The 16245-nt window shown below is 38.1% G+C and overlaps 1 protein-coding gene across 1 annotated transcript in view; it reads left to right on the forward strand.

Moving 5' to 3' along the window:
- The window catches only part of SLC6A2 (solute carrier family 6 (neurotransmitter transporter), member 2), a 60921-nt gene that overhangs the window by 23702 nt on the left and 20974 nt on the right, over nucleotides 1-16245 (forward strand). Inside the window, exons 4-9 of the mRNA XM_014942168.1 lie at nucleotides 2288-2426; nucleotides 3212-3346; nucleotides 7761-7864; nucleotides 10656-10780; nucleotides 11506-11618; nucleotides 14778-14906. Of these exons, the coding sequence (XP_014797654.1) occupies nucleotides 2288-2426; nucleotides 3212-3346; nucleotides 7761-7864; nucleotides 10656-10780; nucleotides 11506-11618; nucleotides 14778-14906 (745 nt within the window). The remainder of the gene's footprint in view (nucleotides 1-2287; nucleotides 2427-3211; nucleotides 3347-7760; nucleotides 7865-10655; nucleotides 10781-11505; nucleotides 11619-14777; nucleotides 14907-16245) is intronic.

Below are 16245 nucleotides of genomic sequence, written 5' to 3' on the forward strand. Positions count from 1 at the left end.
GGGCACAAAGAATGCAAATTCCAATTCAGTTTTTCTGAGTAGACATCTACACATCATAATCCAAACAACTTTCTTTCCAACATCCAGCTCTGATAGCGAGAGTGTAACACAGATTGCCAAAACCCTCCCAACATCTTGGACAAATGTTCTGATCAGGAGCCATCAAAGCTTTTCCCAGCTACACTTTTCACTGCCCAAGCTGGTAAGTTTAGAATGGAATCAGGAATTCCTGCCCAGGATTCTCTTCCACCTGTGGATCCTCTGGCAAATTGTATCTCATTAGCAGAAATACAAGTTTTCATTCACACTCTAAGCAAAAGTTGAATGAGAACTACCTATTTATTCACATTTAAATAAATACAATGGGTTTTCAGATGAGATATCAAGAAGTCTGCCTCTAGGTTTGACTGTTTCCATGAGTAACAGCTATATTGTTATATAATAAGAGTTAATACTCACTTCATACTTTCTAAATAGGAACGTTCTTGAATATACGCCACAAACACATGGTCACTACCCTTTTAATGCTTCGCTTGTTATTAGCCTTACAATGCAACTGAAATAGATCAGCTGCTTAATTTAGGAGGATGTTTTCTACAAGTATCTTTTATCCAACCTGGGATAAAGCATTGAAACAAGTTTAAAAATACAGCATTTGTTATTAAACATGAGAAACTACAGAAGCAGAACTGTTACCACTCTTAACTGATCTTATCTTGATGCTTCAGGGATCAGAAGGGAATTGTATGCAACTCTCATATTACTAGATGGATCGTTCTAATGGGCCTTAATTTTCCCAGCATGTTTCTGCAGTTTAAGTAGTACAGAGACATTTTTCAGTTGTCCCCATTTAAGTTGACACAGGTTTGCTCTATAGTGGAACTTATTCAACTATCTCACTCATCTCTGACTTGGTAAGACAAGGGTGTAAGTTAATTCTGAAGCACCCTCTATCTAGTAAGAGATCATATGCAGACAGCCAATAAGGCTGGAATTATGCTCCTCAGGCTTTAGTTTCTGCACGTCTGCAGTCACGCAGGGCAGATCACTCAGTGCTTCAGCTTCTCTAAAATGTAATTATCTTCATAAAACATGTCAAGCTCCTCCAGTGAAAGGGGCTTCTTCGATTTGATTTGTTTGTTGACTATCACAGTGCTAAGAGAAGCCAAAAGAGATCAACTTTCTGTTTTATCCAAGCGGTGCATAGCAAATAAAAGGTGATAGACAAGGAAGGTCATGACCATTTCAGCTGGATGGTAACTAAAACACTAAGAAATTGAATCCCTGGGCCAGCATCCTGTAGATCTGTATCAGACCCAGGAGTTAGCTCTGCAATTCTCCTCTAGTGCAGGGCTCCAGCCGCAATCCCATTCCCCTTTGCAAATACAGCTTTCAGTAAAGCAAAATATTTCTGCATATACAGGTTTGAAAAAGCAGCAAGAGACACTTAAATAGCATAGAACTGAGCTAAAGCAAGGGAGATCCACTAAAATCTCTCCCATATCCCTGTGCCTATTGCACAAAATGTGTTTCGACAGCTCTAACTGTAGATACCACCAGTCATAGGGACAAACGCTCTTCTCTACACTTCAGCCCATTTCACTGTGAACATCTCAAAAGAATTAGCCTGCCCTGGTAAGCAACAGAATTTCCTCTGTTATCACTCCACTATCTCAGTGAACAACACAAAGTGCTATATCCAATTTAAATTTACCAACTGTTACCTTTTTGCAGCCTCACAATAGACTATTCAAGAAGATACTGAAAGTAACTTTGAAACTGGCCAAGTTGCAGGGAGCCACCTGTTTGCTTATTTAGAATCACAAAATAATTTAGGCTGAAAGAGGTCTCTGAAGGTCATCTAATACAACTCCTTACTCAAAGCAAGACTAACTTGAGAAGTAAATCAGGGTGCTGGAGGCCTTTACTGGCTGAGTTTTAAAATCTGTAAGGATGGAAATTCTCTGGGCATCTGTTCAGTATTCAAGCAAGAATCAATGAATGACACTTCCAAAATCCTCAAACACTTCCAGTGAAGGAGAGAAGCGAGTGCTATGATTACTGCAGTGTGGTGCTGAACAGACACTGATGGGCCAGTGAGAACATAAAGGCATGGTGGGAAGAAGCACACTACACAGCTTCACAAAACAGATTTCACTAACTGCCAGTGATATCGGTAGGGCAGCTACTGCAGTGCAGCATCCATTTCTGCTGCCCACAGGATGAGATTTGCAAAACCTTTTTTCCCCCAGTGACTTGGCTTTGTTTGTGTGTATCTGGTATGTAGGCGAGGAGTTCTGCACCTGCATGAAAGCCGTGGAATCCATGACCTTGGCTTGCCTCGCTGGCAACTTTCCCTCTGCCTCTTGGTGGTGGTAATCATTCTTTTCTTTAGTCTGTGGAAAGGCGTGAAGACTTCAGGAAAGGTAGAGCTAATATTATCCTTCTATCTCAACTACTTTCTTTGCCTCCTTTAAGAATTCTCCTAATTTTAGAAAGCAAGAAACTAAACTCACTGCTTCTGAGTGATCCCTGGGGACCAAACCATGTGAGAGGCCTTCATTTATATGTACAGTGGAAATACACAATCCAGATTGAACATTTATTTACAAGTTTTGCTTGTGTGATGTTCCAACTGGAAATTTTATTAGCATATTATTTTCAATTCACCATTAGTGGTCTTGTCAAGAAAATATTTTGAAAGACTTTGAATTGTCTTAAGTGTGCCTCCTATCCTTAACCAATTGTACTAACGTTTCAATGGTAGAAGATGTTTTGGTTTTATTACATAAAATGCCATGATAAGAGAAATATCTGATGAAACTAATTTGATATTCCTTAGAAAACACTTCAACAGAAATTCTAGGGTTGGATACATCTGAGGGCTTTTTGTACACTTTCATAAAAGCATCACCTAAGATCAGGCAACGACTGCACTTGTTCAGTAAACAAGTGTACAGCTAATCAGCAGCCTCACACACACTGGAATGTATAAGCACCCCGAGTCTTGTTTGTTAAAACTGTCTCCTACTGCTCTCTGTAAACATGCATATGTAAAGACTCATGGTAGATAGCAGCATTTCCCTATGAGACACCAGCTTCTCCACCAAACTGAATGGACAAACCCAAGAAAGTGCCTGCTGTATTTTTTCACACATTCTTCAATCTTCCATAACGGTTGATTAACCTTTGGGATCTCTGTTGTCTGCAGGTTGTTTGGATAACAGCCACTTTGCCTTACGTTGTATTATTTGTCTTGTTAATACATGGAATAACCCTGCCTGGCGCATACAATGGAATAAATGCATACCTGCACATAGATTTCAGAAGATTAAAAGAAGCCACCGTAAGTGTACTCTTCTGCTCTCATTCCTCTGTTATTATTAGATTGAAAATACTAGAGTTCATTTCTGAAATTATATAGCCACACTTGTGCTTTTGCATAAGCCCTAGTCCACTGTCCCAATGATAGTCTTAACTTTCCACCAGTCTCCATAACAGGACTATCTCAGCCTGAGCCCAAAGAGTTCTTACCACACAAAAAAAAACCTGCACGAGAGCAGATTCAGATGTGGCAGTCTCTTAAAAGCCCATGCTTTGACTGTGCACCCTGTAAACTGCAGTATCCTCTATACATTAAAAAGGAGTCGTGCAAAAATTTAGTTCTCAAAATGCTAAGAATTCCCTCAAGAAGAAAATTTTGCCTGTTGAATCGCTAGGTTAAACATTAACCTGGTAAACAAAAATCCCAGCCTATGAAAACCTTGCTAAATATATGAAGTCAGGAGGAACTCATCTAACTGTGTCCTTCAAATAAATGAGATTTTCAATAGTATGATGTTCTTATCTTACTATTGAATGTAGTGTGCATTTGCCTGTATCATTTAACCACTTTGCAAGACGTTCTCATTAAATATATACAAACCAACTCAATTTGTGGAGTATCTTAGAACTTATTATTACTTCATTCATTGTAAAGCAAGATCTACAAGTACAGTCACTAACTCATTAAATGGCCAGGATTTCAGCTCTATGAAGAACAATGATCTGGTGACTACAGATAGATCTTACCACTATGCTATACTAAAAACATCATGAATCATTTATAAGACAGTGGTATCTTTGTGGATGGGCCACAAGGCCATTCGAACACTTACAAAACTCAAAAGTGAGGACATAGTTCTAGTAGAAGGTAATAAACTGTCTTGAAAATTTGCAGCTTTCAGAGATGTTAGCAGTTTGTACATTTCCTGTCTTGATTTTTCCTGAATTAAGAAGGCAAACAAAGACCTCGAGTGTTAGCATACTGATGTACATACACTCCTAGCAAAACAATACTTCCTTGGTTTTCTAATACTAAATTTGGAATATGGCATTTCTTCAACAACAGAAGTTACCACCAGAATCCAAACTATCTCACTCCATTTCAGAATAGCGAAACTGAGCTTCAAATACATGACTTTCAGCCACCTTTGTCACCAAGGCAGTAGCCACCTCAGTAGTTCATGTTTATACGTATACATAAATACAAAAATGCAAGGATGAACAAAGGAGGTGCTTATACTTTTCTTATATATTTTAAGTGCTGTTTGGAAAAACAAAAACCGTCCTAAGGTCAACTCCATGTCTCTGGGGCTGTGCCAGCTTGCATCAGGTCAGGATCTGGGCCTCCATAATCATAGCTGCCTTCTGCTTTTAGAAGGATATTCTGTGCACTGCTCTTTCTTGGCTTAATATTTTTGCAGCTGCTGTTTGGATGACCCTGAAGTTAATTGTTTTGAAGACTAAATTTTTCAGACAACAACAAAAAAAGTTGCTCTAGAATAATAAGAGGTTAAAGATCATTTATAAGGAGAAGTTTCACAAACTGCTTTGTCATGTCAGCCTTTCTTCTGCTTGGAGACTGGGATACCCGCTGCTGCAATGGACTTCTGTGCTTAATCTTTGTCCTCAGGCTCTGAAGAATAGACTCCGGCTTCAGTTCTATGTCAATGCATCCCTGAATCTTTCAGATTTATTTTTTTATTCTCCCAAATGAAGAATCTAACAGAGAAACACTGTAAGTCACAAACAGTAATGACCTACAGAGTGCTCTGCCAATGCTCTTCTAAAAGACCTTAGAGCATCTTGATTCGTGTCAAGGTCTGCCTCATTTTATCGGCCCACATACTGCACAGCCCTGAGCAAGCCCCCAGACACCTCATTTTCAGGCATATTGAATCCACAAAGGGTATCTTTATAAAAAGGAGAGAAAGATATTCACCTGAGAACCTCTTAACTAGACCAATGCCTATGTTCCCTGCTGAAAGTCCATGAGCTACAAAGCCATGATGCTTATCTCCACTGCACAAATGGATATATTAAAAATCTGTGCAAAACAGCAGCTACATTTCTGTTCTGGCAAAGGAATCTGCATTAAACACAGAGTTAAATCAGACATGAGGAGACGCTCGTGCTTTAACACACCTTAACAAGTTTCTTGAAGATTATAAAATCTGGGGGTGCACCCAGTGTTTCCTCTCCACACAGCACAGTAATTCTTTAAATCCATGTACAAAAGAAAGAATAAGCTCAAAAGTTATAAGAGCATAAACAACCATGAAGAAAGCTGGAAATATTGATGACTGCATCCTATAAAATATTTTTTTTTCATTTTTAATGCATATAAAAAAAATATCCTACCATAAAAGTATATTATACTGTGCATCAATCAGAAGCCATTCAGCTGAAGTGAACAGAGAACTGCAGAAGAACCAGCCCCACCCTCTATTTCATGTTCTGCTTTGTTATAACAAAGGGAATGTTTTGCATTTAATCTTAGTTCTAAAGGAATTTCTGGTTTCTGCTCTTTTTTTCCTTTCACCTTGATCTTCTCAATTTGTTTCCTAATCAGCTACTATGAGCCAAAATTCTTACTCAACAGATACTTAAGCATATGCAGAACTCCTTTGGCAGGCAGCAGGTGCTAACCTCTTATTTGAATCAATAGAACTTAAGCAGATGCTTAACAGTTATTGAATTGTACGAAAGGGGAAGTATCATGAGTACCGCTCCACTGGCAAGACACAAAAGAGCTTGAAAACTGCTAAAAACAAGTGCCTTGTGGTGGCAGCCTGTACATTTAGTTATAGTTTTAGCAAAACTTTTAAAAAAAAAAATGTCAGGAACTTCATTAACAACACAAGTTGTGAGAAGTTTTAAAAAACTAGAATAATTATAGGAGGCTTTGCATCCCTCCCTCTGCACTCTTACCCACATAAACACTCCTCAGAGAGTACAACTCTATTTGATCTCAAACTTTGTGTAGAAATAGAGCACTAAGAAATAATGAGATATATAAAAGGAACGAGCAAGGAATTAATTTTACAGGATTGTTTTGCTATTCAGTAAAAGAAAACCATGACATCTAAAAGCCCTATACGAACTGAAATTTGGGAAAAATCATACCCACCCATCCACTGGTTTGTGATAAACGCATCATACCTTGCTGCTCTTACTATCTTTCAAGTACTTAACTCTCAACAGTTCATAACATTAAGTTTCTATACAAATCCAGAGTTCAATTAATGGTTCAGAGTCTTCAGCAGGCAGTAGTTGAAAGTATCTAAGTTGTGAAAGAGATAGATCACTAGTGTCGATGCGTTCATATATCATGTTGGGATGGGATAAGGCGCTTGCTCTCTTTCTCCTGGGCCAAATGTGAAAGCTTAGCATTAAGATCCCAATGCAGATGGAGCTCAGAAGCTGCCTAGGTCTGTCAGAAAACTAAATCTGAATAGACACATTGGATCTGATTCTGTAGAGATGAAATCCAGCGCTTTTTGTAGTCTTGAGCACTTGGCCGATTGGTAGAGATGAAATCCAGTGCTTTTTGTAGTCTTGAGCACTTGGCCGATTCAAACAAACAGTGAAGAGAAACTGAAAAATGTTGAGTTTTATTCACTCCATTATTCCTGTGGAAGATGCTTGTTTAAATATTTCTGTGTAACAACTGAATAAGTGAAACCTTCTGATTCAGGAGACCAGTGCTGTGATATTGCTCCTGAATGCAGTCTGCACATCTTGAGTGGATGTTGGGCTCCAGGGTCACTTTAGAAAACATTAGAGCATTAAAAACATGTATTCCCTGGTGGACAATTCTTAAAATGACCAAGCTGCATCTAAACTGAAATTTAGTGACTATGGCAGGAATAACTCCATCTCCAACTAAGTGGGAAAGGCGACAGCTAACCTGCATGGCTCTGTTCACAGCATGTCACTTGTGCTTCAGCTTCTGAAACAAGAAAGCATTGTATTAAGTGTGCTAACAGTCCTGTGAAGAAAGCTCTCTTGTGGGAAAGAAAATGTCCTGTAACTGTAACCCATTAACTATTTTTAGTTTTCTGGTTGTACATTCCAAACTAACTTGGAACAAGAACTATTGAAAGTGTATTTGTGTCACCCAGGAGAAAAATCATGTCATGGTTTCGTTCCTCAGCAGGAGCTCAGCGGTCTAACCCAAGCTGCACACCCAGGGCGGTAGCAGGGTGCCTGCAGCTGAGCACTTCCCCCCAGCTTCAGCCCTTACCATTTTGGGTTAAGCCGTCCCAGACCATGACTCTGCTCCATGTGGCATCTCCTGGGGGCTGAGAAGCACTAACTCTCCCATAAACGTGAACGCTGATCGTTTTTCAAAAACCAGTTTTCTTATACACTCTTGCATTTCCCTGATGTGTCTTTTGGAGTGAGCTGACGCAGACAATGTTGGTGTCATTATGCAGGTATGGATTGATGCAGCTACTCAGATATTTTACTCCTTAGGAGCCGGGTTTGGTGTTTTAATTGCGTTTGCCAGTTACAATAAGTTTGACAACAACTGTTACAGGTAAGACAGCCTATTCTTTCATTACTGCTTCAGAATGGCACTGTATAACTGCAGCAGGGCTAAGTACTAAGCTATCATATTGTCTTCAGTCATTTATTAATGATGGTCAGTCTTGTGTGGACGTAGCAACCGACCCAAGTCTTGAAACACTGACTTCCTTACTGAAATTTTAGCAACAGGAACCTGCCAAGATACCTGCTATACAGCAAAACAGAATGGGATTAGATTTGGACTTTAGACAGCTGTGTAAACTGTGCTTGTATTTGCCTTTCAAAAGTACCATTAAGAGCAACAGTGAACAGAGGATGAAATCTTATTGGTCCAGAAACTAAAAGCAGAAGGATTCCAGTTTCCAGAAGTGTTTCTGTGCTTTGGGATTGTATTTCTGATATTTTATGTTGAGCTCTAATTTAGGATATGCACTTTAAATCAAGTCAGTTTGTAAGTGTTTTGCTGAATCGCCACCATGGAAATTCAACCAGAACTCCTCTGCACTTTCTGAGAACTTCCAACATTTAGAATTTTTATTAACATTCCATTTTGGAATGAAAACAAACATCACTTTCAAATTTCCCATGAAATACAAATTCAGAAATTACATGTATGTATTATAAATACATTGTGAACTGAAGGATGGCAAAAACGTTAAAGTGAAAAGGTACAAGAAAATACATAGATTTGAAGTGCCTTAAACAGACTAAAAGCTGAAATTGTGGAATAGCTCTCTGAAGTCAGTGGAAGATTGTGCTTAACCCAGAGTGGCTTTAGTTTGTCAGCTGATTATTTGCAGTAGGTAATATTACCAGGTTTGAGAAGCCTTCAGTTAGAACACTAGCCATAGCAGTCTTCCAAAATAACATTTATCATCTTCTGCAAATAATTTTGCATTAATCTCATAGCAGCATTGTTTTGCTTCTGTATTCTGATCTTGCTCTGAAATGGAAAAAATCCACTTAAAACTAAGAAAACACCAGAAACTATATGCAAAATTGTATTATTTAGCTGCTAGTTTACTTTATTTGTTCAAAGTCGCTTCACAAGCCTTGTCCTCCCTGTAGGAATAATCTGTAGTTTCATTAAACACTGTGGTTTAGTTCTCACCATAAAATCAAGCTTCAATTCAGTAGCATTTCCAATGCTTACAAATATCCTTTTCTTTGGTCAAATAACTCCATAATGTGCTGACATATTTTGTTCAAAAGGCCGTCTTGAAACAGAAGACATTGAAAATAGTGCTGTTCCCAAATAAAGGCCCTGACCCAGCACTGTACTGTCCCATCTACACTTCAACACACCTTCCATGGGAGGAACAGTGTCAGTAACGTCACGCAGGGTAACAATACTGAAAATCAGGGCCAGAAAATATGAGAATCTGTACTGAAACTATGATCTGGTTTTACATGCAAAAGACTGAGAGCTAGCTCAGCTCAGTTCGTAAGGAGATAAGCATCACATAATCCAGTCATTGACTAAGCAAAAAGAAGCATTAGTCACTTGCATAAGAATGTTTGAGAGTTGTGGGAAACAAGAAATACTCTTGCCATCTTATCAGTGACAAATACCTAGCAATTTTCTTCTTTAATGACTGAAAAGAATTTGAGTTTATGGGTCCAATCTTGTCTCTCTTGATCCTGCAGCTTTCCCCCAAGAAAACATTATAAGAAATGCAGGACATAAATTCGTCAATGTTATCAAACTAAAGAAATGTAAGGAAGAGGATAAAGTTTGGTGTATGGCACCTATGGGTTTGGGTCGTGTAACTGATGAATGGAAATCGTATTTACTTTCTGCTCATTAAAGCACTGTTTGGGATTACTGATGTTCATAGAACCATGTCGTCTGTTCTAAAGGTCATATGCAGCAAAAGATTACATACAAGACACTGTGCAGATTAGACAGACATCTAAAGATGTGTGTTCTACTTATCTTCAGGCCAGGTTTGGTAATAACAATTATTAATACCCAGGAGAACTCATATATCTATCATAATACTATGGCAGATTGATTAAAAACACAACTTTGTACATTCATTACTGTATGATGCTCACTGTATAATATGTAACCTTTAAACTAGGTTATCTATTATATCAATCTGATAAACAACAGCTGTTTTATTTTGAGAAAAGCCTAGCCAACTTCCTAGATGAAGGGACCTCATTACAGATTAAGGATGATTAATTAGCATCCTTACAGATTAAGGATGGTTATCCAGTGCCGTCTGAATCTGTCTGCTAAAAATGCACTGCTGGAGTTGTTTGAAAGTACTCCTGGATACCTGCTCCCATGAACTGATGAAAAGGTTGAGAAGACCACTCAGGCCACTCTCCTGCTGTGCTTCAGCTCCCAGCTAGGATGATGACATCACTCTAATACCTTAACATTTAATATAGCTTTGCCGATTTGTTGGGTTTTTTTTTTACAGAACTCAGTTTAAAATCAAAATAGTTTAAAATCAAAATAGTAAACATTAAAAAAAAGTAAATAGTTTCCTAGCGCAGTATGCTGATAAGAGCTTTTGATCATCAAGATAATTGCATAATTAGCATTTTCACAAGAAACTTTCTATCGCTCTAAGACAATCCCCATCTAGTTCTTCAAGTGCTTTTTTTCACTGGGCTGTTCTTCTCTCCGTAAATATTTTCCTAGCGCAGTATGCTGATAAGAGGTTTTGATCATCAAGACAATTGCATAATTAGCATTTTCACAAGAAACTTTCTATCGCTCTAAGACAATCCCCATCTAGTTCTTCAAGTGCTTTTTTTCACTGGGCTGTTCTTCTCTCCTTCATTAGGGATGCTTTGCTGACTAGTACCATTAACTGCGTCACAAGCTTTATCTCAGGATTCGCAATTTTCTCCATATTGGGCTACATGGCTCACGAGCACAAAGTTAAAATTGAGGATGTAGCCACTGAAGGTAGGAAGTTAATGCTATATTAGTTTTATCACTTTTTGTCCACCATTTCTTTGCAAATGTGTTTGTACTTGTTTCAAATCAGTATTTGAAAATCTCATGGAAGTGACCTGAATTAAATTACTTGGAACCAAAACTCTGTGAGCACATGCCTTGCTGAGAAGTGAACTCTAAATGGTATCGATTCATCTCACCTCTACTGAATTGAGGTTTCCCAGCATCTCGCTCCTGGCAAGTTCAGCCCGTGCAACGAGCAGGCATTTATCACTCCACGGTACCTTGCCAAAGTGGGTTACTGGTTTGGATGGTTCTGATAGGCTTAGCTGTGGAGTCCTTTCACTGGTATCAGGTCACCCATCATTTCAGTTCCCATCTCTCTCATCACATCCAGGAGCTCTCCTGCGAAACACTGGAGTCCACATCCACACAGTTCCTTCTCTAATACATCCTTGAAAAATAGCTGGGAAGGCTGTGAATCCCATATAAGATTACTAGAAGTGTAAAAGAATGGGACAAGTATTTTTTTAATACATTATTAAAGTTTTTTTGATATATTTTTTGTATAATGCAAGTTTTAACAGCTACTCAGAGTGTGATGTGGACAAGACTCAGTCAGAATTTAGTGTTAAGAGTCAACTTGGTCAGAATTTATTAAAATGAACACTTTCGTGAAGCTAAGAAAAGTCATTTAGTAATACTTTTTTTGATCTATTTCTTTTCTATTTCAGGAGCTGGTTTAGTTTTCATCCTGTATCCAGAGGCAATTTCAACTCTTTCAGGATCTACATTTTGGGCCGTGGTATTCTTCATCATGCTCCTTACTCTTGGCATTGACAGTTCTGTGAGTATTTTTTTCTTCCAGCTTTCATATATTTCTTTTATATTCTGTAACTGGAGAGGTATCAATCTTAAACAGGGGATTTATTACTTTTCAAATAAACACTCTGTGCATTCTCTGAACCCGTTTTCACAGTCACAGCCAACATACCAATAGTATTACTCCTGGCAGTATATTTAAAGGCTCACAATACTAAAGAGGTTTAGGAAAAGATCAGGTCTTTTACAAGCCAGCAAATAATTACTCACAGCTGCTTTTTTATGACTTTACAGAGGGGCTATTCATAAACAATTATTACTATTTGAAGTATCACCCAACTGCTATGAACTATTACTACTAGGAACCTGTAATAAGGTTTTGGAACCCGACTTGCAAAGCACAAGCCACAGTAAGACATTGAGTGGTTTCTAGAAGAGATTTTTACATGTGCTGAAATTCATTAATCTGCTCAAGATAAACAATGTCTGAAGGCAGTCTGATTTTTTTCTACATGCAATGACACAGAATTTCCTGTAAATTTAGACACAATTTAAAAATCACACCAGAATTTTCATTTTACTACTATCTTACTGTAAAATGTCTAGTCTAACGAGTGTATTTGCTCTTTTCATAATGTGGCTTTTAGTGTACCATGATATTCAGGATCACAGAAACTTCAGCCCAGAAAATATCCTAAGGCCCCTAACAACTGTATACGGCTTTGCTCTTACCAAACAGGCATCAAGATATCCTGCTATATTTAGCTTAAAGGTTGATTAATTTCTGGGAAAAACAAGCAGGGTCTTTAAGGAATAGTGAACCATGAACAAGCATTTCTCATTTTTAGTAGGGTAGGGGTTTCTTACTATTCTAAAGCACAGAAGTCTATTCTGAAGTTCCAAATGTGCAGAACTGATCTAGGAATTTTCTTGTTGGAAATGGTAAAAACCAGTGTTTCCATTGCTTACAACTTCAGAAAAACTCATTCATTTTCAAGGAGAAGAAAGGGAAGGAATGAACTGACTCGGAGGAGAGCAAAACTAAGAAAAATAAGGTTGCAGCAGGAAGCTTTGATAATCATTGGCAGACAGCTGAATGAGATCTTGTGGAGCAAGGTCTGAGCTGTAAAGGTCAAATTCATTCAAATGTTTCCGAAGTGTTTGGATTTTTGGATTCCAGCTCACGTTCAATTAAGTTTGTCTATATACACCAAGATCGGGATCCTTATTCAAAAGTTTGAGGCAAGATTATATCTGGGTTTGCAGCTTGGCCGTTTTCCAACTGTAAGCAGACATGAAGGATGGAAAGCAAGGGTTTAGCACAGTGGGAGGGCATTAATGACCAGTAGGAACAGGGCAGAATTAAGAAGAAAATGCACGCTCAAAAACATTTAGATCCAATACAGTTAACTTTGCAACAGCAGTAAATTTAAGGCAATGTAAAGAAACATTTGAGTGACAAAGACATGGCTTTAGATTGCAGAACACACTTTTCCTACAAGTGGAGAAAGCTTTTTCTTGTGGAGCTGTTTAAAATAGTACAAGCCGATGAACTGTGGCCAAGTTTAGCTGCTTCTTTCTAAAAGAGGAGGGATCTGCTTGCTCATGTTTTGTTTAGGTTTTTTCATCATTTACCTAAGAAAACACAGGTCATGAAGTACTGTTTTATGGTGGTCTTCTCAACTCCCCCCCCCAAATTTGACTGATCAAATCCCTGATGGGAAAATTAAAAATTTGTAAATTTAAAAAAAAAAACAAAACACAAAAAAGTAAAATCATCAAATAACCCCAAAGCTAAAGAGGAAGAATTTTATATGATGAGTTTTACTCATGCATATAAACCTGCACTGGCACAGAAATACAGACATCTGTACAAAAATGGAGCTGTCAAAATGTTTAAGGAAAGAGAAATCTGACCTGCAAGTTTAAGCAAGCAACAATGAAAAGGATAGAAAATTGAACAAATGTTTGCAAATATTTTTGGAGTAGGTATCTAGCTCAACATAAGGAATTAACAAGGGGAATAAATCGCGACGTATTAGCGAAAAGAATCCAAGTTGCCTCCATTTTCAACTTCTCCAAGACCATTTAAGTGCCAACAAGGTAACGACTTCTGAGAACATCAAATACTAGCCCTTCTTAACTGTAGGACACTCCCTGATGACCCAGACACTAGGAAATACAAGCCTACACTCTGTTTTGGGACATTTTACTTGTGAATATTAGTTACCTTTCTTTAATAAAAAAAAAAGGGTCCACTGCCCCCATCAATTTTTCTCTAGATGTGAATCATTCAAATTCTAGAGAGAATTCTCTGCTACTGATTTCAACCAGAGAAGTTCTTACATCAAATTCTTACAGGAAGGAGACAGGCTATGGCAGCACCTGGTAACCAACTACTGTATTGCACCAAGCAGTCCAGGCCTTGCCATGATCTTTCAAGATGAGAAATAGCACAGGGGAGAGCTCTTCCTCTCCCTGGGGAGAAGGGGGTGGCGAAGGCGGGGGAAGGTGCTTTCATTGGTGGAAAGAAATTAAGATATTAAAATTCGTAACAACCTACATAACCTAACAATTTCAACAAAAACTTGGAAAGTAACTTTCCTATATTGTGAGACAATGGTCAATGTTCAGCATTAACTTCTAGAAGACAAAGTAAAATTCTTTCATGTTGTCAACAAAAAAAAAAAATTACATGTAGCTTCCTGCGTAGTGATTCTTCCAGGTCTGTACAGATTTCTGTCAAACTGGATTTGGTTAATCAATGGCTAAACTGAATCTTTGATCAATACATTTGTCCAGGGTGCTTGGTGTGTCTGTCTTTATATTAGAAACCTATTATGGAATTTGGTTACTTAAGCTGCCAGCTTTTTCCTCAAAGCATACTAAAATGTGTATTATTTTTCCCAAAGTACTGTCTACTTACTGTCCTGGTGAGTCAGCAAAGGGTCCACAGAGGATATGGCTATCGAGCCACCAACCATGGCATTGATGTCCAGTTCCCTGACTCAGTTCTCTACCATGAGAAAATAAATTATATCTCAGAATTCCAGTGATTTACAGCTGAAGTGTCAGAAATCCTACAGTGGTTGGGAATTAATTATATAAGCTGCTTTACATTCATCAGTGTGTGTTCAGAACAGTCAGCAGTGTTTAACCAGAGCTCTTGCCTTCTTTTCCTCAGATGGGTGGGATGGAGGCTGTCATCACCGGCTTGGCAGATGATTTCCAAATTCTGAAGCAACACAGAAAGCTCTTCACATTTGGTGTTTCTTTTGGCACTTTCCTACTTGCCCTTTTTTGCATCACCAATGTAAGTACAACAAAAGTTTCCATCAACAAGCTACCTTAAAAATGCAGTTAACCCCGTCAGATAGAAATATGAATGGGCTCAGGTGACTACTTTCGTTATAAATTTTAATTCTTAAATAACTTATGGTCAGAACATTACTTTTAGTGTTATCTACATGAAGCTCCTCTGCTTTTTTGCCCAAGATTATTAGCTATCAACCAAACCTACAAGTCTGTTCCTGAGAAGTGTCTGTGCTACTGTTGGTTTTGTTTGCATTTGTATGTTAGTGTTTTTTTAAAATCACATTAAATGGAGCTGTGTTGTGTGCTTATTCCTGTGTGAGGAACTAAGGATTTCATGTGACCAGGTCTTTAGTCACCTGCCTATTCTCATCTTGAAGCAAATAAGCAGCATTCACTTCTTGTAAAAGGAGTTTAGAATAATCATCTCCTCTCCCCAGTGTGTTTCTTAATGTTTCTTCTTGTACCTAGATCCTATCTCTTACTCAGAACCATAAAAAACAGATAGATAACTTACACTGAACATCTAGTAACCTGTATTTATCGCTGCAATCATCTGAATGATTTGCCTTATGTTCTATGTTGAAGAGAACTTCAAATTTTTTTGACAAATATCAAGAAGCCCTGTAAAAAAAGATGCCAAATTTCTCAGAAAACAACTGAAACTTGAGGTAATAGAGACACCAATCCTCTTTCCTTCCCTGGAAATGGTTTCCAGGTCTATTAAGATTACAGAAGCGGTGTGAGTTTATCAACACCAAAGCTCTCTTTACACTAAAAGAATACCCTGATATTTATAGTCTAGTTTCCTCTAAGTGGAAAACATCTGAGACACTAAAAATTTATGTTATCATCTAAAATACCAATCTTTTAACACCATGCTATCTCCATTATTACCGAGAGAACTGAACATGCTCCTTCTTTATTCAAACTTCAGCTGGAATAAAATTTCCTGAAGTACAAGATCCAAAGGAACTCGGTGGTTAAGAACCTGAACTGGTGCCAATGGGTGCAATTCCACCACCTTCGAGTGAGATAAAGCAGTTCAAGATATTAACTTAGCTCTAGTTTTCAAATAATGGCACCTGTTTAGACTTAAGTTCACCCCACCAGCTGGAACGCACAAAAATGCCCAGACTTGTCCAAATGTATTGCTTCACATAACTAAAGAACATTTCTAATGTGTACAAAATACAAAGAAACCCCCTTGTGATACCATCACATTAATCTGTTTGATTTGGTCCCCTGAAATGTTAAGGCTGTATTTTCAAAACATGTTTCTTACGAAACCACATTTGTCATTCACTTTTCTAAGTTTGATAGCAAAGGCATTCATTTAG

The sequence above is a fragment of the Calidris pugnax genome, unplaced genomic scaffold (assembly GCF_001431845.1).
Source record: "Calidris pugnax isolate Ruff unplaced genomic scaffold, ASM143184v1 scaffold28, whole genome shotgun sequence".
Taxonomy (NCBI): Eukaryota; Metazoa; Chordata; class Aves; order Charadriiformes; family Scolopacidae; genus Calidris; species Calidris pugnax.